Source organism: Macrosteles quadrilineatus, unplaced genomic scaffold, assembly GCF_028750875.1.
Source record: "Macrosteles quadrilineatus isolate MER2022 unplaced genomic scaffold, UCM_ALF_1.0 Scaffold_3__2_contigs__length_128488019, whole genome shotgun sequence".
NCBI lineage: Eukaryota > Metazoa > Arthropoda > Insecta > Hemiptera > Cicadellidae > Macrosteles > Macrosteles quadrilineatus.
The window spans coordinates 34,205,239-34,233,037 of record NW_026542596.1 but is presented as its reverse complement, the minus strand read 5'-3'; the positions used below and the strand labels follow the sequence as shown (position 1 = coordinate 34,233,037).

The following is a 27,799-nucleotide window of genomic DNA, read 5'->3' as shown; positions in this document are numbered from 1 at the left end:
ATTTTAAAACGTAATGTTGGTTTGCAAATGTACGTGACACGCTCTTTCTAATGAGACATGAATGGTCAAAATCGCCTAAGAAATGCGGAAGAGTTCAACGGAAAAATTTCGTGTTGGCGTTACAGTATGGTTGAAAAGTCCTGGATTGGCTATATTTTTTTAACAATATAGATAAAGTAGTGAGACTTGGTATATCAATAATAGCCATAAATATCTACTGTCTTAAGCTATTATCACTTTTTTATCCCTTAAGGGGGGTGGACCACAAAGACTAAGACAAAATTCTTATATAATTTTAATACTATTTTACCTGTTTTTGAAATGGCGACCATACAAATGTATGCATTTTAAGCCAAGTATGAATGGAGATGAGTGTGATGAGTGGGCTGTAGGCGGAAAAATACGAACAAACTAAACTATTTATTAACAAAACTTTTTTTGTGTTGAAATTTAAAGACAATGGTCTCAAACTCTACACCGAATAATGCTAATTCATAATGGTTATTATATCTATGATCGATAATGTAGCCATGTTGCTTTGAAATGGTGACCATACAAATGGATGCATTTTAAGCCAAGTATGAATGGAGATGAGTGTGGGGTGAGTGGAGCGATGTTGTTGTCCTGTTTGTGACTAAGGCCGACATAATCCTTAGACACAGCTGTTAATTAATAGTGCATACAGTCAATTAATAGCAGCAGAGGTCAAGTTTGGTATCAAATTAAAGGTTTTATTCATAAAAATACATTGCCGCAAACCCAAACTCAAACGATGATGATGATAAGTCGCTAAAACGTATAGTTTGAAATTTAACAGCTGAATATAAGTGAAATAGAAAAGGTTTTGGTTAAATCCATCAAATTGTAATTGGACACTAGTAAATACTAGTGAACTTGTTGCTACCTATCCCCCCTTCGGTTTCATGTATTCCTCTCAATCAGTTCAAACCTAGGAGGATTAAACATTAATGTTAATTAATGTTAAATCCTCCTAGATTCAAACCTGAAACACCCAGATCGAAACTCGCCTGTCGTTATTTTACCATCGCCTTTTTTTTTTAAATATATTTTTCAAAAAAGAAATATTATATTGATTTACTTTGGATTTTAAAAATGTTAACGTTTTATTTTGTTAAAGATTTATGGTGATAAGTAAATATTGTGGTGTAGTAAAGTATATTATATTGTAGTTAAGTGTTAAATTTTGAAATTTTAGGGTGAATCGAGATGAATCTTTGTTTATAACATGCGTCTCTCCTACCTTAACATACTGTTACAAGTCAGGAGCCCCGCGCAACAATAGCCAGGCGCCGTCTCAAAAGGGTTGTTTGTTTACACGGTTTTTCCGAACGCACCAGTGATAGACAATAGACCCATGTCAACGGACTACGTCAATAGGGGGTTTGACATCTCCAGAAGCTTCCACGGCGATCTGTAAACACCTTTGTCTAGCCTACGAGTAGTCTCTCGAATGTTCTACGGAAAGCTTATATAAGGGACCGTCTTCCGGCACACGGAGTTGAGTTGAGTTACGTCTTCCGAGAATCATCGAAGCGACGGCACGCCGGTGTGAGTGACCAGTGCTAGTGGCAGTGACAGTGCTAGTGACAGTGCTAGTGACAGTGAGAGTAACAGTGTAGTGACACTAGTGACAGTGTAGTGACAGAGTAGTGATAAATCCTGTAAAGGTTAGCTGTAAGTAGAATCTTTGTAAATTAGAATAGGCTTTAGCTAGGTTAGATAGGGTTAGTTAGGTGTTAGGTAACTGTAATATCTGTAAATATAGAATAATTAGTGTAAATAAATAGTTATAATAAAATCGCCAAGTTTTTATTGTAAAGAACCTGTTAAGCCCGTAACAATTGGTGTCAGAAAGCGGGATTATTTTGGCGATTTTTATTGTAAAGTATTGAGTTACAGTTTAGTTGTATTAAATATTAGTAATTTGTGTCGTAATTTTGTTTACAAAGTAAAATTCAATTGATTGTTTTTGTTAAACTTGAGTTGTCAAAAATAGAATCATTTATTGTAAATTTTTTTTTTTTTTTTAATTGTTTGGCATAAAAATGGCTTTCAAAGGTGTGAAACTTGATGAGTTAAAAGTAGCTGATCTTAGGAGAGAATTAGAAGAACGAGATCTAGATACTAGTGGAACTAAATCAGCCCTTCAGGCACGACTTAAACAAGCTTTAATTGATGCATGTGAGGACCCAGATAACGTTTTATTTGAAACATCTGATTTCAATAAAATGCTTAAGAACTTGGAGTCAAAAATTTCTGAAAATACTAAAACACTAGAATCAAAAATGTCAGAAACTAGTAAAACGTTAGAAAGCCTAGAAGCTAATATTGAGGCAAAAATGTCAGAAAATAACAAAAACTTAGAAGCTAGCATTGAGACAAAAATGTCAAATGTAGAATCAAAAATGCTGAACAAATTAGGTGAATATTCTAGCAAAGTTGATGGTTTAGAAAGTAGGATAAATGAAATTGATGAGAAAGTTAACTGTATAGAAAATAATCTAGAAGATAGGTTAGTTGATAAGCTTCGGCAGGAGATGGCTGCATCGGGGAGCTTCACACCTGCGTCATCGGCTAGCACTGGCGAACTTCAGCAGGATAACGCCCTTGAAACGATCTCCAAGCCAGTGCCCACCATTACTGCCGTTGCCCCTCAGAACATCGTTCCTCACTTCGATGGTAAAACTCCCTGGGAGGACTACATGCTTCTCTTCGAGACAGCGGCTATGGTTCATGGGTGGACTGAGGAGACAAAGGCTTCAGCACTGTGCCTTGCACTACGGGGCGATGCGTTAGCTGTTCTGCATGCTATGCCAATGGCGGAGCGGAAGAATTTCGCAGAATTAGTAAGAAGATTGGACATGCGCTTTGGTCATCGACATATGGACCAGCTCTACCGATCACAGCTGCGGAACCGGATTCAGAAGCCCAGCGAGTCACTCCAGGAGTTTGAAGCCGACATTGCTCGCCTGGTGAGAAACGCCTATCCATCGGTCACGGATGATGTCTACGAGAGCTTGGCAGTGGATAATTTCCTAGACGGACTACGTGAACCCGAGACTCAACAGGCAGTGAAGCTCGCCAGACCAAAGACACGGAGTGACGCACTGACACAGGCGCTGGAGTTCGAGGCTGTACGGCAGTCGGTGAGAGGTCAGGCTCGAGTCCGTGTGGCAGACGCAGAACCCACAACTCCACTGGACATCGAGGACCTGGTAGAGAGAGTTCTGGAGGCACTCAAAAATCGTCACTGGCAGGCACGCTGTTGGAACTGCGGAGAGATGGGGCGTCCCCGGACCAAGCCTCAGTCAATCCCTCCAGGATCGAAGCAGGAGTATGACTTCGAGTCAACTCATCGCACTGGGCCGGGCCATAAGAAGGCGGATGCACTCTTCAGAAGACAATGTGGAGACAGTGGCAATCATTGTGCGCACAAGGAAGACTACAGTGCATCGGTTCGTCGTGTGATTGTCATTAACGACGAAAAGGACGAGAAGAAGCTTTCAGAGGATCAGAAGGGGGACCCAGACCTAAAGCACATTAGGCAGCGGAAGATGGACAATAAAGGAAGACCATCGAGGCAGGATGTGGCTCCCTTGTCTAAGAACGGGAAAATGATAGACGAGATACATGAGAAAGTCCGTCACAACATATCCGGAGCAAGTGACAGGATGAAGGAGAGGTACGACGTGAAGGCCGAGAAAGGAGGATTCATACCTGGAGACCTCGTGTGGCTACATAGTCCCCGAAGGCGTCGTGGATATTCGCCAAATCTCCAGAACTCGTGGGAAGGACCTTATGAAGTTATTTCCCGTCTAAATGACGTCATCTACCGGATTAAGAGGCAACCAGACGGCAAACCCATATTAATCCATTTCAACAGGCTTGCATCCTACAACGGAGATCACGGCAAACAAGGGGAACAACAAGTTCGGAACCTCTCAACCGAGCCAAGAGACATCGTGCCTGAAAGACGTGGAAATGAAGGACCGAGGCTGTTATACAAGGACCTCTTCACTTTGCCAGTGGAATATGCCTTGGCCCACTGCGTAGCAGAAGACCTGAGAGCGTCGCGAGGTTTAGCCACAGTCTTCAGGAAAAAGTTTGGAGGGACTGAAGATCTTGAGCGTCAGAGACCCGCCATTGGCACCACCCTTCACCTGAAGCGCAATGAACAGCATTTGTTCTACCTCGTTACGAAGGAAGCGTCAAGCCAGAAGCCCTCCTACGAATCGTTGAAGAAAAGCCTGAAAGACCTGCGAGACAAACTTCTTCGGATTGGAATCAAAAAGCTTGCTATTCCCAGGCTGGGATGTGGTTATGACGGTCTGGAATGGTGGATTGTGAGAAAAATGGTACAGGAACTTTTTAAGGACACTGGCATCGAAATTGTGGTCTGCGTATACAACCCATGGGGAGCCTCCGGTGGACCAGAAGATCGCAAGCTTCATGGGAAATCTGTTCTGGGACAGAACAGTCTTAAGGAGGGGGTAGTGTTACAAGTCAGGAGCCCCGCGCAACAATAGCCAGGCGCCGTCTCAAAAGGGTTGTTTGTTTACACGGTTTTTCCGAACGCACCAGTGATAGACAATAGACCCATGTCAACGGACTACGTCAATAGGGGGTTTGACATCTCCAGAAGCTTCCACGGCGATCTGTAAACACCTTTGTCTAGCCTACGAGTAGTCTCTCGAATGTTCTACGGAAAGCTTATATAAGGGACCGTCTTCCGGCACACGGAGTTGAGTTGAGTTACGTCTTCCGAGAATCATCGAAGCGACGGCACGCCGGTGTGAGTGACCAGTGCTAGTGGCAGTGACAGTGCTAGTGACAGTGCTAGTGACAGTGAGAGTAACAGTGTAGTGACACTAGTGACAGTGTAGTGACAGAGTAGTGATAAATCCTGTAAAGGTTAGCTGTAAGTAGAATCTTTGTAAATTAGAATAGGCTTTAGCTAGGTTAGATAGGGTTAGTTAGGTGTTAGGTAACTGTAATATCTGTAAATATAGAATAATTAGTGTAAATAAATAGTTATAATAAAATCGCCAAGTTTTTATTGTAAAGAACCTGTTAAGCCCGTAACAATACATACCAAGTTTCATAAACATCGGTTGGAAAAGTGCAAAGATAAATATTTGTATGTAAAAAATACATAATTTATTTTTGTAAAAAAATACAACCGACTTCAAACGCTCTAAAAAGAATGAAATAATTTCAATAAAGTAAACTTTTGTATTAAGCAAGCTCACGTATTTTAAGTCGGCGCGGCTCTATGATGATTTTTGATACAAAATTGAAAGAGGGTGTCCATATTGCAGGTGACTATCTATAACTAAAGGTGTTAATCTGCATGTGTTTTTCATAGTTATGCGTTAAGTGTTATTTTATTACCGTAATCAGGGATCGGCATTATAGTGGTATTAACGAGTATCTTTAAAAAGATTATAACGCATTTAAATGTTTCTAACTTTGAAAAGTAACGTTTTAATACTAAACTAGCTTCTTTTCCCTATCATAATATCAAACTAAATTATTTTCCTATTCATATAGAACATTTGTGTGTGTTATTTTCATAATGCATTTATTCTGAAGTAAACATAAAATACAAGAAAATATTTCCTTTAATATAAAACAAAACAGTTCAGTATGTTTTTCATATATTTATGTTATCCAGCTACAATTTATTGATTTTCAAAATACACACACAATATTTAATTTCAATCATATTTGCAGTTTGAGCCGCGCCGACTTGAAATACGTGAGCTTGCTTAATACAAAAGTTTACTTTATTGAAATTATTTCATTCTTTTTAGAGCGTTTGAAGTCGGTTGTATTTTTTTACAAAAATAAATTATTTCATGATTTTTAGTGACTGTATAATTTTTTATATATCAATCACTTGAGGTTTTTTGATAAGCAAAACTGTTTGAAACAATCAAAAGTTCCACAGAACAATAATTATTTTAAAACTGCTTGAGTCACCTGTTGAGGTTACATAATCATTGGTTATGAAAATAAACATTTTTAGATATTCCTTAAGAAAGAAAGAGTTGTCCATTACATTAGGCCTGATGAAAAACTAATTGTCTTTTCTAGATACATTGAAATGTCAGACATCATCGTTTCCTGCAATCGGTGTACTTCTACATTATAAAAAGAAATACAGTAATGTCTCAAGCCTTTTGGAACAATATGAAAGTTATTCCTCAGCTACCAGCACTAAACAATCTCTCAAAAGTGGATAATTGGTCGTTAACACGTATAGTACCTTTGGAAAATATTATATGAAAGATTGGTTCAGCTAAAAGTGGTGTAAGTCATGTAGGGGGTTTTGTTTGATCAAGATATAGCCTAGTCGAAATTGCAAATCATCTTCCCCTAGGACTTTCGCATAATAGTACTGATATGATAATAGTAACTGGGTAGAGAATATTAATAAACATTCCACATCTGCAAATGCATGTTTAGTAATTAAAATATTTAACACTTTTAAGACAATTGACGATTATGCACTGTCACACTTCTTAGGTCGTGTAAGGAATAACTGCATTTAATTTTTACAGCTATTCACTGAAACATATATGTTTTTGTAAGTCAGAATATTCAATACTAAAAACAGAATTACTGTATACACAAATCAGGTCAAACGTTAAAATACATTTTCTATAGTAACTGTTCTATTTCTAATCCAAGAATATTAAACACACATCTTGTTTCAACAAACTCTATTTCAAAACTAAACCAATGTTTACAAAAACATGTTTACAAAAATCATCTGTCAACAAAAGATATTTAAACACAAATAAATCATATGACTAGAAGAACAGACTTAATACAACAGTAACCAAAACAAAAAGCATTTTTCTCAATGTAATTAATTTAGGCTCCATGACAAGAAATAGTTTATTGATCAATCAAAATATGAAGCAACTGTTTCATGAAGAATTGTCTGTAGCTTCATTTAAATGGTTTCAACTAACAGCTGTAGGAATGTTATTATTATTTATTGCCTTCTCTGCACAAATGTAAACAATCTGCACAAATGTAAACAAAATAAATGTTAAATATTTAAGGTTTTCAGAATTTTTCACCGAAACTAATATTATACTTAAACATAATATATAAGGTAAATATATTATCCAAATAGAAACTCTCCTGGTTATTTTGGTGGTGGAACCACACTGATCGGTAAAAGAATCACAGGAAAACTGGTGAACATACATAGAAAAAAAAAAACATCGCCACAGACAAATTGAGAACCTCCTCCTTTTGTTGGTAGTGGGGAAGTCGGTTAAAAATGGTGGATATCTGGTTAACGAAATGATATTGGAACAAAATGTTAGCCTTGATTTTCTGTTTACTTTGACCCAAGGAATTACTAGGTAAAGTATCTCCCCGCTTATTTTAACACCCTGTTTATGATGTATTCTTATAAGTGAAAAATGTAAGCTGGTAAAAAAGAAAGATGTTTTATAAATAATATGAATGTACTGGTGATCTGTATATTCATCTTTTTCTTGTCCTTAACTATAAATTAAAAGTCCACTCAGCAGTCGCATCGTACGATGTAGTTCTTTCCATGCGTTGCGAAATGCTAAATTTGCCCTCCTCTTCAACCCAAGTTATCTACTGAACCACTGATTGTAAAAAATTCAAAGAAATATATTTTACGCATCACACTTTTGGCTACAACTTTGCCACAAACAAAACCTCTCCAACCCAAAAACAAACAAAAAATCTCGCATGCTAACTTTTTCATGTTAGAAATCACGATTTAAAACCATTTCACCATACAAATCAATTTTTATTAATTAGATCGGTAAATAGTTTAAAGTTCCAACAAAATAGTCATCGAGTAGGACTAACCAAGAAGCTCTGTGCCAAATTTCAAAATTTTAGCACAGCTTTAAGTACACCAAAACACGAAATTATTGAAGTCATGCGTCGAGAGGACTATCGTTGTTTTTAACAGATTATACTTTTGACCTTCCGGCACTGTTGACTCAGCGAAACTGAACTTATATTTTATCTTATTTCGTTATATTAAAACTGCTGTTGCATTAGGTCAAATTCCCAATAAGTCAATTGCTTTAACATAGACTACGTTTTTAGCCCGGACTGTACTATTTGACTTACTGGGATTTTTGATGTACAGACACTGCATACATTGTAGTTTTTGACCTAGCGGCACAGGTATAAATTATTTGACCTTCCGGGACTGTTGACTTTCTGCAACGCGTCCCTGTTTAAATATAGAATTGGTTAGGATTTTGATCTTTAAATGAGTACAGAATTGTACCTGTGAATTACATTTACATGTAATATATTACAGTTCCAATCAATAATTAAGGAACCATGATAAATTACAACCAACCATGTTTGTGCGAGACGCCATAGTGGGAAGCATAACAATGAACTGCTTTGAAACATTTAATTTTGTTTACGTTACAAAAGGATGATTGACACTTTCTTTTTTAATCAGTCACAGAGTGCATTTTAATTAGGCCCAAAGTTACTTTTAATACAGTTTGTGATAGACTAGGAAAAATAGAAAGCCTAACATGATGTTTTTTTACAAAACGGTCATTAACTGGGGAGTGGTCATTCACTGGTGCACTCACCCTACAGGGTTATTAAAAAGTCTGGAGACCCCCTGTCAATTTTTTAAAGGCCCATACTAGAAAAACTTAACTCTGCATACCTTTATGAAGTACTCGGCATGTTATGAAGTACTTTTTGGGCATAACCGCCACTTCGTGTACATCCCCAAAAGGGGGGATTTCAGGGGGAAACTCAAAAATTTCAAATGGTCACACCCATCAAGTGACCCCCCATTTTGAAGGTCCTGATGGGGGATTTTGGGAGAAACTAAAAAATTTGAAATGTTAAGCCCCATCGAGTGACCAATCATTTTTAAAGTCTTGGTAAAAGAAAACTAACAATGCAAACTAGAGGTCTCTATCTTAACCCAGCAAAATATGGCAGTCAATTGAAATCCTTAAAAATCAGAATTTAGACTTTTCCAAGTGACTTTACAACTAAATACTAATATTAAAGGAAGTACTTTTGAGAAAAAAATATTTGTTTTTAGTGTTTATTTTTAAAAGGGTTTTATTCATGCATTATTTTTATGTCCTTCAAATATGCTACATATTGGTTTTTTTATATAATAAATTTTTTTATTAAATGTGTTTTAAAATATTAAAATAATAACTATAACGTACTTGAAAACTTATTAATTTGCTAAATATAAGACACATACAGCTATAAAATTTCTGGACTGCTTTCCTTCTAAGGCTTTATTACTGTATTTTATTTCCGACATAGAGTCAATATATAACACAATGAATTTGTTTTCTAAATTCATATGTTATTTTGGGCCGTGTTGAGCCGCAAGGTTTACTAGTTTTCTTATATTATTTTTAACTATTCTTACCCAAACTGGTTTCCATCCTAGGAAGCGAGAGCGTCTGAGTAACTGACCGTCAAACCGAGTAGTAGTCTTCTGCAGCTGCCGGACAGGTTTCACACATAGCACTTGCTGCATCTGAGCATCTTTAGCCAGATCAAACGCCGTCTGGCCTGAGGACAAATCGTTAGGATTATTAACATGAATTAGTAAACTTACTTGTAAATGAGCAAATGAGACTATAAATTCCACAAAAGATTTGTTTATAAAAATCAGGTTTCAATAAGTAGGCCCGCCCCAACCCTGGGAGTATTAAGCTTGGTGCCATGGTTGACTTGAGGTAGGGATATTCAGCATGCCAACCAGTGCTACCGGGCTCAACACACCAACCAGTGCCACCAGGCTCAAGACACCAACCAGTGGCACAGGGCTCAACACACCAACCAGTGGCACCAGGCTCAACAAACCAACCAGTGGTACAGAGCTCAACACACCAAACAGTGGTACCAGGCTCAACACACCAACCAGTGGCACCAGGCTCAACACACCAACCAGTGCCACCAGGCTCAACAAACCAACCAGTGCCACCAGGCTCAACAAATCAACCAGTGCCACCAGGCTCAACACATCAACCAGTGCCACCAGGCTCAACACACCAACCATTAGCAAAAGGTTCAACACACCAACCAGTGGCACCAGGCTCAAGACACCAACCAGTGGCACAGGGCTCAACACACCAACCAGTGGCACCAGGCTCAACAAACCAACCAGTGGCACAGAGCTCAACACACCAAACAGTGGCACCAGGCTCAACACACCAACCATTAGCAAAGGGTTCAACAAACCAACCAGTGCCACCAGGCTCAACACACCAACCATTAGCAAAGGGTTCAACACACCAACCAGTGGCACAGAGCTCAACACACCAAACAGTGGCACCAGGCTCAACACACCAACCATTAGCAAAGGGTTCAACAAACCAACCAGTGCCACCAGGCTCAACACACCAACCATTAGCAAAGGGTTCAACACACCAACCAGTGCCACCAGGCTCAAGACACCAACCAGTGGCACAGGGCTCAACACACCAACCAGTGGCACCAGGCTCAACAAACCAACCAGTGGCACAGAGCTCAACACACCAAACAGTGGCACCAGGCTCAACACACCAACCAGTGGCACCAGGCTCAACACACCAACCAGTGCCACCAGGCTCAACAAACCAACCAGTGCCACCAGGCTCAACAAACCAACCAGTGGCACCAGGCTCAACACACCAACCAGTGCCACCAGGCTCAACACACCAACCAGTGCCACCAGGATCAACACACCAACCAGTGCCACCAGGCTCAACAAACCAACCAGTGCCACCAGACTCAACAAACCAACCAGTGCCACCAGGCTCAACACATCAACCAGTGCCACCAGGCTCAACACACCAACCATTAGCAAAGGGTTCAACACACCAACCAGTGGCACCAGGCTCAACACACCAACCAGTGGCACCAGGCTCAACACACCAACCATTCTCAAAGGGTTCAACACACCAACCAGTGGCACCAGGCTCAACACACCAACCAGTGGCACCAGGCTCAACACACCAACCATTCTCAAAGGGTTCAACACATCAACCAGTGCCACCAGGCTCAACACACCAACCATTAGCAAAGGGTTCAACACACCAACCAGTGGCACAGGGCTAGGGGTTCCCAGGATTCGTCTCAGCTGATCCCGGGATTATACTGTAACAATCCGATTGTGGGCCACCATTGGAGGTTGGACTGATCACCCAACCAATTACTTTCAACATTGTATTTTAGAATAGCGCTCATACAATGGCCATAATAACCCTCGGTCGATTGTAAGAATATTCAACGCCAAGAAGTCATGGAAAAAAAATCATGTTTGAGGCTAACAGACGGCCTAGGTTCCAATTGGATTCGGATGGAGTGAGTGGCTGGCGCAGTGAACGCCCGGCTAGAATTAGGTCCTTTCCATTTTTGATTATCGAAGAAAGAACATCTTAAAGAAGCCCTCGCTTGATATTAAGGATTAAAAGCACCAAATTGCTGATATTAGAGGTAAGGCAGAGGAATAATTCGTATTTTTAACATATTTTCTCATTTCATTTTATGATTCAAAATTTTGATTTAAAGGAAAACTAAATTAAAAGTTCAAACTTTGTCGTCACATTCCTTTCATGTCTGGTTCTGAACAAGTTTGTAGAAAATGTAACTTTTAGAGATATTTCTTTGATTCAAGTGAGATTTCAATGTGGAATAAGTAGAATATTCACTAAACCATGTTGTCTGATAGGCTAATTAATTGTAAAATAGTTCTGTTTTGTTTAAAATGTGTAAGATAGGCCTCCGGTCTTGGATCTTTTTCATGTAAAAGTTTGCAAGGTGTGACGCACATGTTTCCAAGTTTTGCTTTTGGGAATAATTTCGATAATTTAAAGGATACTAATAGCCTAGATTTGTTGTTTGCCTCTCAATTCATCAATCGTAGATTTTTAAATTTTATAATTTTGTTAACTTGAATTTTATGCCTAGGCCTAGCCTATTCAACTGGAAAAAAAAACCCAAGTGTTCTCATAAGCCCTATTTCTTAGGCTCAAGGTTAGTAGGTAATATGCTGGGTTTGTGGTGCAAGAAGAGTATATCATTTTAGGTTAGGTTAGGTTAGGTTTAGTATTTTTCCCATGTTGCCATTTTACTTGAATAATTGTTGTAGCCTATTTTGCAAATTAATCTCACAAGAGAGTTAGGCCTAAGCTGAATTGAGTCATGCCCATTTCAGAAAGTCATAAGGCGCGGAAAATATTTTGTAAATAAGCCGAGACTGATTTTGTTTGATCGAAGCGAAAGCGCAACTTGCTCTCATTTTGAATTTTGTGTAACTATTAGATTGTTCTCTTGTGTAATAGGTAAATGTCCGTATAATTGTAAATTATTTTATTATGTCTCCTGCAAATTTCATGTTTATTTAGCTTTATATTGAACCTTATGTATTTTTGTTGTTTGTAATTCACAATAGGCCTAACCCCTCCCCCCACAGTGTAAATATTGTGTACCGTATACGCCATACTATTATATTTTGGGATTTATATAGGGCTGGTACTCTGGTACTCTGGTACTCTGGTATCCTACTGCCGTGCAGTGCTGACGTGCCTTGAGAATTTCGCCTGTGGACTGCCCGAGAGACTGGTGGAGTGCGCTTGTACGTGGAGAGCAGAGCCTATTCCAGACACGGCTAGACTTAGGCCTACCTTGGTCTAAACGGACTTGTGGAACCCCCCCCCCCCTTTGAGTCTGAGGGACTTCGCTTCAAACCGATAAGTGATAACTTGTAGTATCTTGCCATTAGAGTAACTTCACTCTTGGAAGAACAGTTAATTGGTTGCTGGCCAGCCTTTCAAACAGTGGACAGTGCGATTGACACAGAACTAATTCACTTTTGGATTTTCCGGGATTCCGGATTGTGGGGCCAATTCATCTGGTTGGAGGGAGGGGGAAAATTTGTAGATTAAGTTAGGTTAGGCCTATGTTTGATGTTCCTGTTATTCATGTTCCTTTATGTATTTGATATTTCAGCGGGTGGCCACCGTCAGCGTATTTGTATAGATAATTAAGTTGTTTAGATATATTACTTGTCGTATAAAGGGTCCATTTATTTAGATTAATAACTTGTTTACATTGTCTGATTTTTGCCAAAGTGCCTTAACCATTGAGATTTTGTATAAATTTGTATTGTATCTTTGTTGTCAACGTCATTATTCTGATTCAGAGTACCAACATTTGTTTGCTATTAACTCTTGTAACTTGTTTGAACTTTCAAAAGTGCCTTAAACACAATCAGTGATTAAAGTTAATCGTATTCTTTCAGAAATATCATTCTTTTTATTGATCTCCTTAAACTTGTCTAGATTAGTGGACAATCAAACAACAGATTGCAAGTGTGGCTTAGGCCAATTCTTTCAGTACAGTTAAACAGATTTTGCCTAATTTGAGTGGTATTAACCTTGATTGGTTGGATAATTTCCTTTTGGTATCTTATTATCTTAGTCTTAAGTCAGTTGGTAAATATTTATTTGAATAATATTGGGTACTGTATATTTGCATATTTGTTTGAGATTGATCAGGTAGACTTACTAAAATACATTAGGGTATTGATGTTACGGCATCAGACATGAAAATCGGGTTAGGTAAAGTTTAACTCTCTGCCTTACTACCATAGCAACCACGAGAAGAGTTTTTCTCTCCGTTGTAAACTCTTATGAGAGATCTCCGAACGGAGTGGCGCCCTCAAAACCGAGCTAGTACCAATAGACCGGTTGCTATAGAAGTAAAAAAGGTTAAAAGGAAGATAATTGTTAGTGAACCCGACCCATCTCCCTGAGCAAAGCCCGGCACAGCAGTTTGTGAGGCTGCAAAATGACGCCCGCAACGTGGGGCCTGAGTTAGTTATTTCATTGCATTGGTTTATGTTAGACTGAGGGTCTAGAAGGGACAAGTTTCATTGTGTTACCTCGATCTCCACAGTTTATTATATTTCATAGAATTTATTCGGAGTCTTAGTGTCTGTGAACCTTCTTTGTACTGTTATTTAACTCAATTTTGTTGATCAATATGAATTGCTACCACTTAAGGAAATCTGAAGTGGCCTATGAATTGAAGATCAGGGGACAACCCGCAACGGGAACAGCGGATGAGCTAAGGAAACGGCTCAACCAATGCTTAATGAACAATACAGCTATTGTTGAGAAGGTTATTAATAATATGGATGTAGTTAAGGAATTGACTGAATGTGAGGTTACAATTGATGATATCGAGAAAATGGTGGACAATTATGAGGGAAATGGCAAAGACAATGAGTACAACCGACTTCTGGCAAGGCTAAACCACTTGGATAAGCGTATTGAGAGAATCCCGATATTGCTATTGCAGGACGATGAATCACAACAAACCAAAGATGCCCTACTCAAGAGGACTAGAGATGCTGTTAACGCCCTGTCAAAAGAACGCCAAGAAGATGTACCTAAGGGAGATGGGAAGGTGATAGAAGATAACGACCAACACCAAGAAGATCTCAGCATTCTAGAAACCAGGGGAGCAATCGCGCCTACGGTAGCACCACAGCAGATACAAACACAACCTTTGATCGACCTTAGACCTCCAGACCAAGAATTTTCTGTTCCGGCCAGATCCAAGCCGAATGGTTGCTCATCCCAAGCCACTGTCAGGTCCAACTCGGTACCAGTGTATAAGTGGGGATTGAAATATGACCCCGAGTCGAGTCAGAGTGTAGGGAGTTTCCTGCAGCGAGTTGAAGAGTTGAGGAGAGCCCGAGGAGTTAGTCAACTGGAACTATTTGATGCAGCTGTTGATTTGTTTTCTGGTCAGGCTTTAGTTTGGTATAGGTCTGTTCAGAGGAGAGTAAAAACTTGGGAAGAACTTTGTAAGGAGATGCGTATTGTCTTCCAGTCCCCAGACTATGACATCAGACTCCAGAGAGAAATTTTTAACAGGATTCAGGGAGAACATGAACCTATTGATGTTTTTATAGCTGCGATGGAAGGATTGTACACTAGATTGGCAGAACCGGTTCCGGAATCAACGCAATTGGCTCAAATATTGAATAACATACACCCCCACTTGCAGGACAGGTTATCCCTATGTGAAGTTAGGACTTTGGAAGAGTTGCGACAAATGGGTCGACGAGCCGAAGCAGGTCGGTTCCGTGCAGAATGTTCCAGACAACAGCCTCGAAGTGGAAATTTTTTGGAGCCAGATTTGGCCTATGTGGAGTCAGGAAAGAAGAGGGTAGCCCCATCAGCAAGAGTAGCAGCTGTTAGTAATCACCCATCTAAGACCACTGGTAACCTAGTCTGTTGGAATTGTTCTGAAGCCGGCCATCGTTTCTCAGCGTGTCCGAAAGAAAGAAGAAGATTTTGCTACGGATGTGGGAAAGCAGATACGGTAAAAACTAAATGCCCGACATGTTCTCCAAAAAACGTGTAGCTTCGGGAGCCAGCTGTCAAGAGCCAGTTGACTCCCGTGTCCAAAAAGATACCAAGTTAGGCCTAAACCATTATAAATTTCAGGAAGCTCCGCTGGACCGTAGACCTTATCTTGACGTCAGAGTGTTTGGTAAAAAGTATAGAGCTTTGTTAGATTCAGGTGCTTCTAATACTGTTCTCGGTCAGGAGGGAAGAGAGATTTTAGATAAATTTCCTGCCCAACTCAGGCCAGTAGAAAACCAGTGGGTAGAGACGGCTGATGCCGGACGACATAAAATTCAAGGCTATATTATCGCTCCAATTACCTTAGAAGATAGGACACGAGATGTGAAGATTTTTGTTGTGCCCTCTCTTAAACAGTCTCTTATTCTTGGAATCGACTTTTGGGAGAAGATGCAGGTTGTGGCGGACATTCACAATAAAACATGGGAGTTTGCACCCAAGAAGATCAGCGTTTTAGAGGTCCAGGGAGGCCTACATGACGAAGACCACCTGAAGCCAGAGGAGAGGAAGAAACTACAGATTTTTATGGAAACGGAATTTAACAACACCACCTCCAGTTCTAATACCCTGTTAGGGAAAACCCATCTTGTTGAACATGTCATTGACACAGGGGACGCTCGCCCCATTAAACAGAGGTACTACCCGTTGTCGCCTGCACGCTTAGAGTGTGTCTATGAAGAGCTGGAAAAGATGCTTGAATTAGGTGTGGTTGTGCCTTCAAAGAGCCCTTGGGCCTCCCCAATCGTCTTATTGGATAAACCGGATGGCTCCAAGAGATTTTGTGTCAATTATCGTAAACTAAATTCTGTTACTAAGCGGGATGCTTACCCCCTACCACAAGTGACTGTTATACTTGACAGATTGAGGGATGCAAGGTATTTGTCTTCTTTAGATATAAAGTCCGCCTATTGGCAGATACCAATGGCTGAAGGGAGTCAGGATAAAACTGCGTTTACGGTCCCTGGGCGTGGTCTCTTTGAATTTACTCGTATGCCATTTGGCCTACACAATGCCCCCGCCACATGGCAAAGGTTTATTGACTCCATCATCGGCGGAGATCTCGAACCTCATGTGTTTGTCTATTTGGACGATGTGATAGTACTTACGACCTCGTTCGACCACCATTTGGAAGTATTGAAAGAAATTTTTACGCGTTTGCGCTCAGCTAATATCACTCTAAACAAAGAAAAATGTCGCATATGCCGCTCTGAACTTCGTTATCTTGGATACATAGTGGACCAACGGGGATTGAAGGTCGACCCTGAGAAGGTAGATGCCATATTAAATATGCCTACTCCAAATAGCCAAAAGTCTGTGAGACAGTTTGTAGGGACAGCGTCTTGGTACAGACGGTTTATATCGGATTTTTCTACCAGACTCTACCCTCTAACCCAGCTCTTGCGGAAGAACAACAAGTTTTTATGGACGGAGGAAGCGCAGAAGGCGTTTGAAGATATCCGGAGTTGCCTGATACGAGCCCCAATTTTGACCTGTCCCGATTTTTCTAAAGAATTTATTATATCCTGCGATGCTTCAGGAGTTGGCTTGGGAGCCGTTTTAAGTCAGCAGGGAGAACAAGGAGAGCAAGTAGTGGCCTATGCCAGTCGAACCCTAACAAAAGGGGAACAAAAACACTCAGCCACGGAAAGGGAGTGCTTGGCAGTTATATGGGCCATAGAACGCTTTAGGCCATATGTCGAAGGTACTAAGTTCACGGTAATTACGGATCACCACAGTCTATTATGGTTACACAATCTCAAAGACCCCCAAGGGCGTTTGGCACGTTGGGCTTTACGTTTACAACCGTACAACTTCCAGCTAATCCACCGCAAAGGAAAGGAGCATATAGTCCCTGACATGCTATCTCGAACTACCGCTCCACAGTTAAACTGTCTAAAGGACAGCACTCATCTTGAGGACAAATGGTATGAGAAAATGCTACAAGAGGTTAAGGATCATGGTGATAAGTACCCTTTGTGGAGAGTTGATAATGGAAAGCTCTTTAAGTTCTTGCCTTCTACTAAAGACCAACTGGAAACCACATCCGAATGGAAGGAGGTAGTCCCAAAGTACGCCCGCTCCGATATATTAAAAAGACATCATGATGAACCCACAGCAGGTCACCTAGGTGCCCATAAAACTTTAATCAGAGTGCAAGGTCTCTACTATTGGCCTAAAATGAAATCCGATGTTTCCAAGTATGTAGCTCGATGTCATGTCTGTCAACAGACTAAAGATGATAATCAAAAACCCGCAGGGTACATGGGCCAACGCCGGGGTATCAGTAAGCCTTGGGAGATGGTAGCGGCAGACCTCCTAGGACCTTTCCCCAGATCCAACGCTGGATTCAAGTATCTATTGGTAGTTACCGATACATTTACAAAGTTCCCACTGTTATTTCCATTGAGAGCAGCTACTTCTAACTTAGTCACCAAACACCTGGAAGAGACCTTCCTCATATGGGGAATACCAAAATATCTGATCTGTGACAACGGCCCAGAGTTCACGGGTAAAACATTAAAATCACTTGCTACCGAGTACAAGATAAAAATTCTTTACAATGCAAGCCGACATCCACAGGCTAACCCGGTAGAGAGGGTTAATAAGACTTTGGGGAATATGTTGCGAGCCTATGTGGGAACTAACCACAAGTCGTGGGATAGAGAGGTCCCAAAGCTTGGGTTTGCCTTAAGATCAGCCAGACACGACACAACCAGTTATTCGCCAGCCTACCTGAACTTCGGGAGAGAACTTAAACGTAACTGGGAAACTGTGCCACCGGACCAAGACCATGGTAATGAAGAGGAGGTACCTTTCGTCGAAGATCCTGCTAACTTTGGAGCGAAATTGAAGGACTTACAAAAGGTGTTTAAGGATGTTGAGGGAAGACTAATACAGGACCACCAGAAGAACACCCAGAGGTATAACCTTAGAAGAAGGCCTCTTAACTTCAGCGTGAACGATAAAGTGTGGAAGAGAAACTTCGTCTTATCTGACGCCACCAAGGCTGTCTGTGCTAAGTTGGCTCCTAAATTCATTGGACCATTTGTTGTATCAAAGAAAATATCTCCACTTGTCTACCAACTTAAAGATGAGAAGGGCAAAATCATTGGAAACTGGCATATCTCTGACCTTAAACCGTACAACTAGTGAGAAAATTTGGGAAATTTTCTTTTGGTGGGGGAGTGTTGTAACAATCCGATTGTGGGCCACCATTGGAGGTTGGACTGATCACCCAACCAATTACTTTCAACATTGTATTTTAGAATAGCGCTCATACAATGGCCATAATAACCCTCGGTCGATTGTAAGAATATTCAACGCCAAGAAGTCATGGAAAAAAAATCATGTTTGAGGCTAACAGACGGCCTAGGTTCCAATTGGATTCGGATGGAGTGAGTGGCTGGCGCAGTGAACGCCCGGCTAGAATTAGGTCCTTTCCATTTTTGATTATCGAAGAAAGAACATCTTAAAGAAGCCCTCGCTTGATATTAAGGATTAAAAGCACCAAATTGCTGATATTAGAGGTAAGGCAGAGGAATAATTCGTATTTTTAACATATTTTCTCATTTCATTTTATGATTCAAAATTTTGATTTAAAGGAAAACTAAATTAAAAGTTCAAACTTTGTCGTCACATTCCTTTCATGTCTGGTTCTGAACAAGTTTGTAGAAAATGTAACTTTTAGAGATATTTCTTTGATTCAAGTGAGATTTCAATGTGGAATAAGTAGAATATTCACTAAACCATGTTGTCTGATAGGCTAATTAATTGTAAAATAGTTCTGTTTTGTTTAAAATGTGTAAGATAGGCCTCCGGTCTTGGATCTTTTTCATGTAAAAGTTTGCAAGGTGTGACGCACATGTTTCCAAGTTTTGCTTTTGGGAATAATTTCGATAATTTAAAGGATACTAATAGCCTAGATTTGTTGTTTGCCTCTCAATTCATCAATCGTAGATTTTTAAATTTTATAATTTTGTTAACTTGAATTTTATGCCTAGGCCTAGCCTATTCAACTGGAAAAAAAAACCCAAGTGTTCTCATAAGCCCTATTTCTTAGGCTCAAGGTTAGTAGGTAATATGCTGGGTTTGTGGTGCAAGAAGAGTATATCATTTTAGGTTAGGTTAGGTTAGGTTTAGTATTTTTCCCATGTTGCCATTTTACTTGAATAATTGTTGTAGCCTATTTTGCAAATTAATCTCACAAGAGAGTTAGGCCTAAGCTGAATTGAGTCATGCCCATTTCAGAAAGTCATAAGGCGCGGAAAATATTTTGTAAATAAGCCGAGACTGATTTTGTTTGATCGAAGCGAAAGCGCAACTTGCTCTCATTTTGAATTTTGTGTAACTATTAGATTGTTCTCTTGTGTAATAGGTAAATGTCCGTATAATTGTAAATTATTTTATTATGTCTCCTGCAAATTTCATGTTTATTTAGCTTTATATTGAACCTTATGTATTTTTGTTGTTTGTAATTCACAATAGGCCTAACCCCTCCCCCCACAGTGTAAATATTGTGTACCGTATACGCCATACTATTATATTTTGGGATTTATATAGGGCTGGTACTCTGGTACTCTGGTACTCTGGTATCCTACTGCCGTGCAGTGCTGACGTGCCTTGAGAATTTCGCCTGTGGACTGCCCGAGAGACTGGTGGAGTGCGCTTGTACGTGGAGAGCAGAGCCTATTCCAGACACGGCTAGACTTAGGCCTACCTTGGTCTAAACGGACTTGTGGAACCCCCCCCCCCTTTGAGTCTGAGGGACTTCGCTTCAAACCGATAAGTGATAACTTGTAGTATCTTGCCATTAGAGTAACTTCACTCTTGGAAGAACAGTTAATTGGTTGCTGGCCAGCCTTTCAAACAGTGGACAGTGCGATTGACACAGAACTAATTCACTTTTGGATTTTCCGGGATTCCGGATTGTGGGGCCAATTCATCTGGTTGGAGGGAGGGGGAAAATTTGTAGATTAAGTTAGGTTAGGCCTATGTTTGATGTTCCTGTTATTCATGTTCCTTTATGTATTTGATATTTCAGCGGGTGGCCACCGTCAGCGTATTTGTATAGATAATTAAGTTGTTTAGATATATTACTTGTCGTATAAAGGGTCCATTTATTTAGATTAATAACTTGTTTACATTGTCTGATTTTTGCCAAAGTGCCTTAACCATTGAGATTTTGTATAAATTTGTATTGTATCTTTGTTGTCAACGTCATTATTCTGATTCAGAGTACCAACATTTGTTTGCTATTAACTCTTGTAACTTGTTTGAACTTTCAAAAGTGCCTTAAACACAATCAGTGATTAAAGTTAATCGTATTCTTTCAGAAATATCATTCTTTTTATTGATCTCCTTAAACTTGTCTAGATTAGTGGACAATCAAACAACAGATTGCAAGTGTGGCTTAGGCCAATTCTTTCAGTACAGTTAAACAGATTTTGCCTAATTTGAGTGGTATTAACCTTGATTGGTTGGATAATTTCCTTTTGGTATCTTATTATCTTAGTCTTAAGTCAGTTGGTAAATATTTATTTGAATAATATTGGGTACTGTATATTTGCATATTTGTTTGAGATTGATCAGGTAGACTTACTAAAATACATTAGGGTATTGATGTTACGGCATCAGACATGAAAATCGGGTTAGGTAAAGTTTAACTCTCTGCCTTACTACCATAGCAACCACGAGAAGAGTTTTTCTCTCCGTTGTAAACTCTTATGAGAGATCTCCGAACGGAGTGGCGCCCTCAAAACCGAGCTAGTACCAATAGACCGGTTGCTATAGAAGTAAAAAGGGTTAAAAGGAAGATAATTGTTAGTGAACCCGACCCATCTCCCTGAGCAAAGCCCGGCACAGCAGTTTGTGAGGCTGCAATACAACTTTGCGATTTTAACTTTTTAACCATTTTAAATTAGCGTGAAGTCCCCTTGTTGAGTCCTCTAATATTTTTAACTGAAATAACTGTTGTAGTTTGCTTATAAACATACTAGCATAGTACCCTTCATATGGGGTTGGCATATAAGTATAAAATGCTTATTGCAGTTATTGCAGAGGGCATGGTTTAGGAAAATTTGGTTCTTTTAATTTACACAGTATGCTATAGTATAGCACATCTACCATACCCATAATGTTCTACCACTGTTCCTAAACCATAGAAAAAAGTAGTTCTGATTGTGTAGTAGTGCTGCACCCTGTTGGTAAAAAACCTTATATCTGTTTAATGCTATTCAATATCATTGAACTAAATTATGCAGTTGAAACAGCTGAAAAAATTCTTTTTTTCCTAATCTAGAGGTTAAATACCTTTTTGTCAACGTAATCCTTGGTAGACTTATTGGCTACCGGTTTCGACACACTTATGGTGTCATTGTCAAGCCTCGACGTGGTTTTTCGCTCCTAGGAGGTCGTCACAAAGTCTTCAAAAACACATAACGAGACGAACAAATAACAAAAATGAACACAAACACACATTTTAACGAATAATACTGTATGGCCGTACAACTCACGGCGCAGCTGCGGGTTCAGGGTGTAGGTCTAGACTGACCGTCGCCATGTCCTTCCCCTCCCCTCCTATCCTTTGTTGTTATGAGTGCCATTGTCTTCTGATAAGTTTTGTATGAATGAGGCTGCTTCGTAAATAATGTTCGACTCAAACGATGTTTTTTCAATGAGGATGGGCTGGGGATGTTTCTTGCCGGCCTTGAATATCTCATATACTTCGATGATTGTATCCAGGAAACTACCTCTTTTTCTATAAAAATGTAATACATTGATGGATTTGTCAATAGATGAGACATCGTGGTTACTACAGATGATCAGCAAATGCAGAATTGGGTTTATGGATGGATGGTTTTGGTAGGTGTTCCTTATATCTAGTTTTGAATGAGCGGGCGGTTTGTCCAATATAAAAACTATAGGTACCCTGAACCCGCAGCTGATTGAGTTGTATGGCCATACAGTATTATTCGTTAAAATGTGTGTTTGTGTTCGTTTTTGTTATTTGTTCGTCTCGTTATGTGTTTTTGAAGACTTTATGACAACCTCCTAGGAGCGAAAAACCGGCCATTAAGTCTACCAATGATTACGTTGGCAAAAAGGTATTTAACCTCTAGATTAGTATTTGTTAAGTAATCCGGAAGGCAACACCTCAGAAATCCTTTTTTCCTTTTAAATATGAATACTCATAAGGTTAACATGGGAAACTCCAGAGCCAATGGGGTGGAGCCCAAAAAGATTTTTGAGATAAACTACATACTGTATTAAAATTTCACAATAACATACTTTTAACCCTCCGAGTGTCCATAGTTTAGGCCTTAATGTCCGCCTATTTTTGGCGCATTTGCAAGGTTTTATTAAAACGGATCTGAAAAGCTTAAATCAATGTTAATTCTACTGTTCTATATACCATTTTGTTTGGAAAATCATGGGCTTCAATATCATACATAAAACCTAAGGAATATTTGTTTCAAAAAAAAATTTTTAGGTAAAAATAAAAATTATTTTGGAAAAATTGAAAAAAAAAATAAGTTTGCGCTCAATGAAATTGTATAAATTATAGGCCTATAAATATTTGAAAATAGCCACTTTGTTCTAAATTTTATGAGGATTACAAATATATAATAATATAAGGCAGTAGATTTGCAAATAAATAAGTTATGGGCAAAAAACAGATTTCAGTACATAGCGTTTAGCTAAGAATGCATAGCCTAACCATTGCTAGGAATCTGGCTGATAATTTACATCAAGATATTGATTTTTAACACTAAAACAATGAAAAACGTAATAAAACACATCAGTCGTCGGTCCGAGGTAACCTAGCTGTTTACAAATACGCACGTCAGCTGTCTGCTACAATTACAATCGGCTCGGAGAACATAAAGCGCTTAGAGAAGGACCTCTGGAGAAAGCTTAGAATCTAACGAAAAGAACGATACCTAACTCGATCCAGTTCAATCCGATTCAGTCAGTCATAGAGCCTTTGCCGTAAACGATGTTCGTGCGTCGAAAAATCGACGCGTGACGCTACACAAAGTGTGTCGTGCGTTGATTTTTCGACGAGTGACGCTCGGAGGGTTAAACCCTCCCTGTTGCATCAAACCTAAGTAATTGTTAAACTAATGCTATTTAAATAGGGAATAATTTTGTGATATTTTTAAAGAGATATTTTAGTGTAAATCCAATTAAGCAAATGGAAATTTGCTTAGTCTACAGGTTTGCTGTGGCGGGGGTATTTACCCATTCTTACAAGCCCATGCATTAGGTTTCATAGACACTGATGTGTCTAGTTAGACATCTATATAGATATATAGACATCTATATAGATATATAGACATCTAATGAACAGCGAAGTCATGGACGTATACTGCAGTCATCATGGCAAAGTACAGTAGTTCCCGAGTGGCTACACAGTTGAAGTTGGGTTGGGTTAGGTTAGGATGGGGTTAGGTTAGGTAGGGTTAAGTTAGGTTGGTTAGGCTAGGTTAGGTTGGGTTAGGTTAGGATTCTTTCATAATAAAAGAGATTGACACACTAACCTCTGATGTTCTTGATGGCAGTGTCTATTCCGTTCTGCAGCAGTAACACAGCAGCTTCCTTGTGTCCCCTGTAGGCCGCACAATGAAGACAAGAGTTGCCCTGAGTGTCTACACAGTTGATGTTGGGAGGCCTCTCGTCCTTCAACTGACAAACAAAATCCTGCTTAAACTGTTGATTGCACACTCTACATGGCAGTTAGCGATTGAGCACATTTAAAATAAATAATATTTTCATGGCATAGCAATTTCTTTTAAGAAATTTAATTTAGTTTAGCTGAGAAAATAAAGAGTCGAGGAATTAGAGAATGAAATGTAACAAAAAATAGCACTGATATTATGTCCTATAGTTTGGCAGGGGCTTCGTGGACGCTGAAGGATTAAGCGACCCTTCGCCAACGCACTCGCACTCACCAGCACGGGTACATTGGGACCTGCCCTATATTGTAAATTTTAATATTTATTGTTAATGAAGTGTGTCATGTATTAATATGGATGTAAATTAAAATTTGCAGGAAATAGTGTCCAAATTTGATATAATTACAAAGAATTTAGGAGGAAAAAACTTAAAACTATCTTGCAGTTGAGTACAATATATTCAGCAAAGATGTACATTTTGTATGGTAGATAAGTGCTGACACTCTGTTCTATTATAAGCAAATTAAAAGGATACATTAAAAAGAATATTACTAAATTATCTATATAAATAAAATTAAGTTTTGTCTGTACATTCCTCAGAATCATAAATTGTTGGGTTATTTTTACGTTTTATACATTAAAGAAGCTGAAACAAGTCTCATCTAAATTTCTGTCTGTCTGTCTATCTGTCTGTCTGTCTATCTGTCTGTCTGTCTATCTGTCTGTCTGTAACACTGAAGATGGCATTTTACGCAATCTTCTCCAACAAAACGAGAGTACCTATTAAGATCCAAGTCATTTTAATGTATTCACTGGATTGGTGAGAGTGTCTTTAGCCTTTAAAATATGGCCTCACTACTTTGTAAATAAAATTAAGGACGTTCAAAAATGCAGTTTTGTGCGATTTTTGCCAAATTTTGTCCAATTTTTATCACATGATCATCTATGAAATAATGAACAGCTGTTAGGATCAAGATTATTTTTTCTAGCTGTCACTGATATGTTTACAAATGTTGTTTACAAATACCGCAAACATTTCCGATCACGTTATGAAAGTATGAAAGTGTTAAATATCTTTGTCAAAGTTATAAAATTTTATCATAACAATTTATATTTGCTTGGACCGAAGATGACCCGAAATATTAACAGCTTACTATATGAAATGAAGTAGGCTACTATAGACGATTTAGATTGGTAATTAACAACAAAAGTTACCAAAATAGGCCACGGACTATTGATACATAAACAACGTAAATCGTAACGATTCATGATGGTTTGCTGAACAAATGTTTTAGGCTACTAAAATGAGTTATCATTGTCTTAGCATATGTAGTAGCAAAAAAATACAGTTAAGACATAAATTAAATTGAATTCTGTACGGCTGTAATACGACTGTTTAAATAAGGTGCAACACCAACGATAACTAATTTGGAAATTACAGTGATGTATTGGTACGTAAAAATGATTCTTGCTGCTACCAACAGTTCTAAGGAAAAGAACCAGTACCAAAAACCAACGTTTACAGTTAACAAGTACACCCGACCAATTAAATGCGTTAATCAAGTCCCAAGGTTATTGATCTCTTGGTTTTGGATTTTCTCGTAAAACGTTATCAGCAAACAAAGTTTATTCCTATTAATTGCTTTATTTGTAAACAACTTTGAATGTAAACTTATTGGTGTCAGTTAGAGAAAAAAACAACCTTATACCAACAACTTTTATGTTATTAAATAGATTAAGTATTCTCTAAACAATAATTATTGGTATATCTATTAACATTAGAAGGAAATGTGACAAAAATCACACAATGCTGGGTTTTTGGACGTTTGTAATTTTATTTCTTAAGTAGGGAGGCCCCGTGTATTCTAGGGAAAAGTACCGGTATCAAGGTTCGTCGTCGAAAAGGTTGTTATGAATAATTGGGTAGGCGTAAGTACCCAAGAGATGGGCTGTGGGCCCATTGGCTGTATGGTCCAGCGATTGCATTACACAGTGAGTAGGAACAGAAAGTGACACATTGGAAAAGCGAGTTCAGCATCATCCGTTAACCGTAAACCTCTGTTACAATCACCCACTGCAGTTGTGATTTTTTACTTTACACTTTACACAACCGCCATTGAAGCGCCGTCAATGAGTGGAAACCTTGTTTGTAAGCTATTGGCGACGATCATTAATAAATGTAAGTTTCCCAGCCCTACACAACACTGATTCAAGGTCTTCTTTCTGGTTATCAAACTCAAGAACAATTTTATACGCAAAAAATCTCTGGTTCCTGACCTGGATGATGCCTAGTTATTTTATTTCATTTACGGTTACACTATATTATTTCACTTGCGATTAATTAAATCCTTTATGTAAGCTACTAAGCTAATAAGTTTTGCTACTACATATGCTAAGACGATGATAACTCATTTTAGTAGCCTAAAACATTTGTTCAGCAAACCATCATGAATATTTCGGGTCATCTTCGGTCCAAGTAAATATAAATTGTTATGATAAAATTTTATAACTATGACAATGATTTCAAATACTAATTTTATATGTACTTTGTTATGCTTAAAGCGTAGCAAACCATTGTGGAACGTAACTTTCAACTATAGTCCTACCTTAGGGATATGCCTCATAGATCTAGGCCTATAAAGCTTTTTTTTAGTTTAATCATTGGATTTAACATATGGACCAACACGATACGGGTGACATTCAATTGCTAAAGCTAGGTTTTCCTCTAGGCGCTGAAGCGGAGAGCGGAGAGAGGAACGCGGAGAGCGGAAAAGAAATTAACATGGTGTTCCGCTCGGCTTCTAGGAAAACAGTAACATTAAGTTACCTAAGACAAGTGGAGTCCGCTCTCCGCGTTCCTCACTCCGCTCTCCACTTCCGCGCCTAGGAAAACCCGGCTTAAGCATTTGTTTTGGCTTGAAACTATCAGATACTGTATTTGCGAAGGTTTATATAATAGTTTTGCCAGCATATCTGAAAATATGCAAACCAAATGCTGTTCTTAATATAAGAAGGTTTCAACTGACTATGATAAGATCCACGTGCGTAGAACGGGCACACAGCTAGTTACTTATATACAAATAATAAAATTAATAACCTAATCTATACAAGACCAAACATCAATATATACAGTACAATAAATGTACAGTATGTACAGATAAATAATTAAACAAAAATACTTTTTTATTTCAATTAAAAAAAAAATTATACTTCAGTCATAAATCGTCAGGATTGGTCATGACAATTAACATAATTATTGAATAATTGAAGTGAAAACAGTATTCCGTAAAATAAAACATTTTTAACACTACAATTATATATACTTTTTAATACTTTTCATTAAAATGGCGACCATACAAAGTAGGTATTAAGCCAAGTAGGCCTATGAATGGAGATGAGTGTAGGACTAGGGGCATGTAGGGACATAAGTCCTTAAAATCTTGAAATGTAAAACAAAACAACTTATTTTTGGGAATTCCACTATTTTCCCGCCGTCACGGGAACTTTGATTTGAGCCCTCTCCCGTCGTTCTACAACATCCCAGTTGCCCACAATTTTGACGCAAAGAATCGCCTTACGTAATTAATATATAGATGAGTAGCGCGATCTTGTAGTCTTCATAGTGTAGTGACCAAGGCCAACATATTCATAACTATCCAAAACAAAACA

At 38.8% G+C, this 27,799-nt stretch overlaps 1 protein-coding gene across 2 annotated transcripts in view; it reads right to left on the bottom strand.

The window, feature by feature from the left end:
• LOC128990635 (oxysterol-binding protein-related protein 1-like) overlaps positions 1-27,799 on the bottom strand; it is a 102,469-nt gene that overhangs the window by 52,979 nt on the left and 21,691 nt on the right. For both annotated transcript variants that reach the window (XM_054413112.1, XM_054413114.1), the window contains exons 5-6: positions 23,996-24,140; positions 9,458-9,603 (exon numbers count right to left, since the gene is read on the bottom strand). In XM_054413112.1, coding sequence (XP_054269087.1) covers positions 9,458-9,603; positions 23,996-24,140 — 291 coding nt within the window. The remainder of the gene's footprint in view (positions 1-9,457; positions 9,604-23,995; positions 24,141-27,799) is intronic.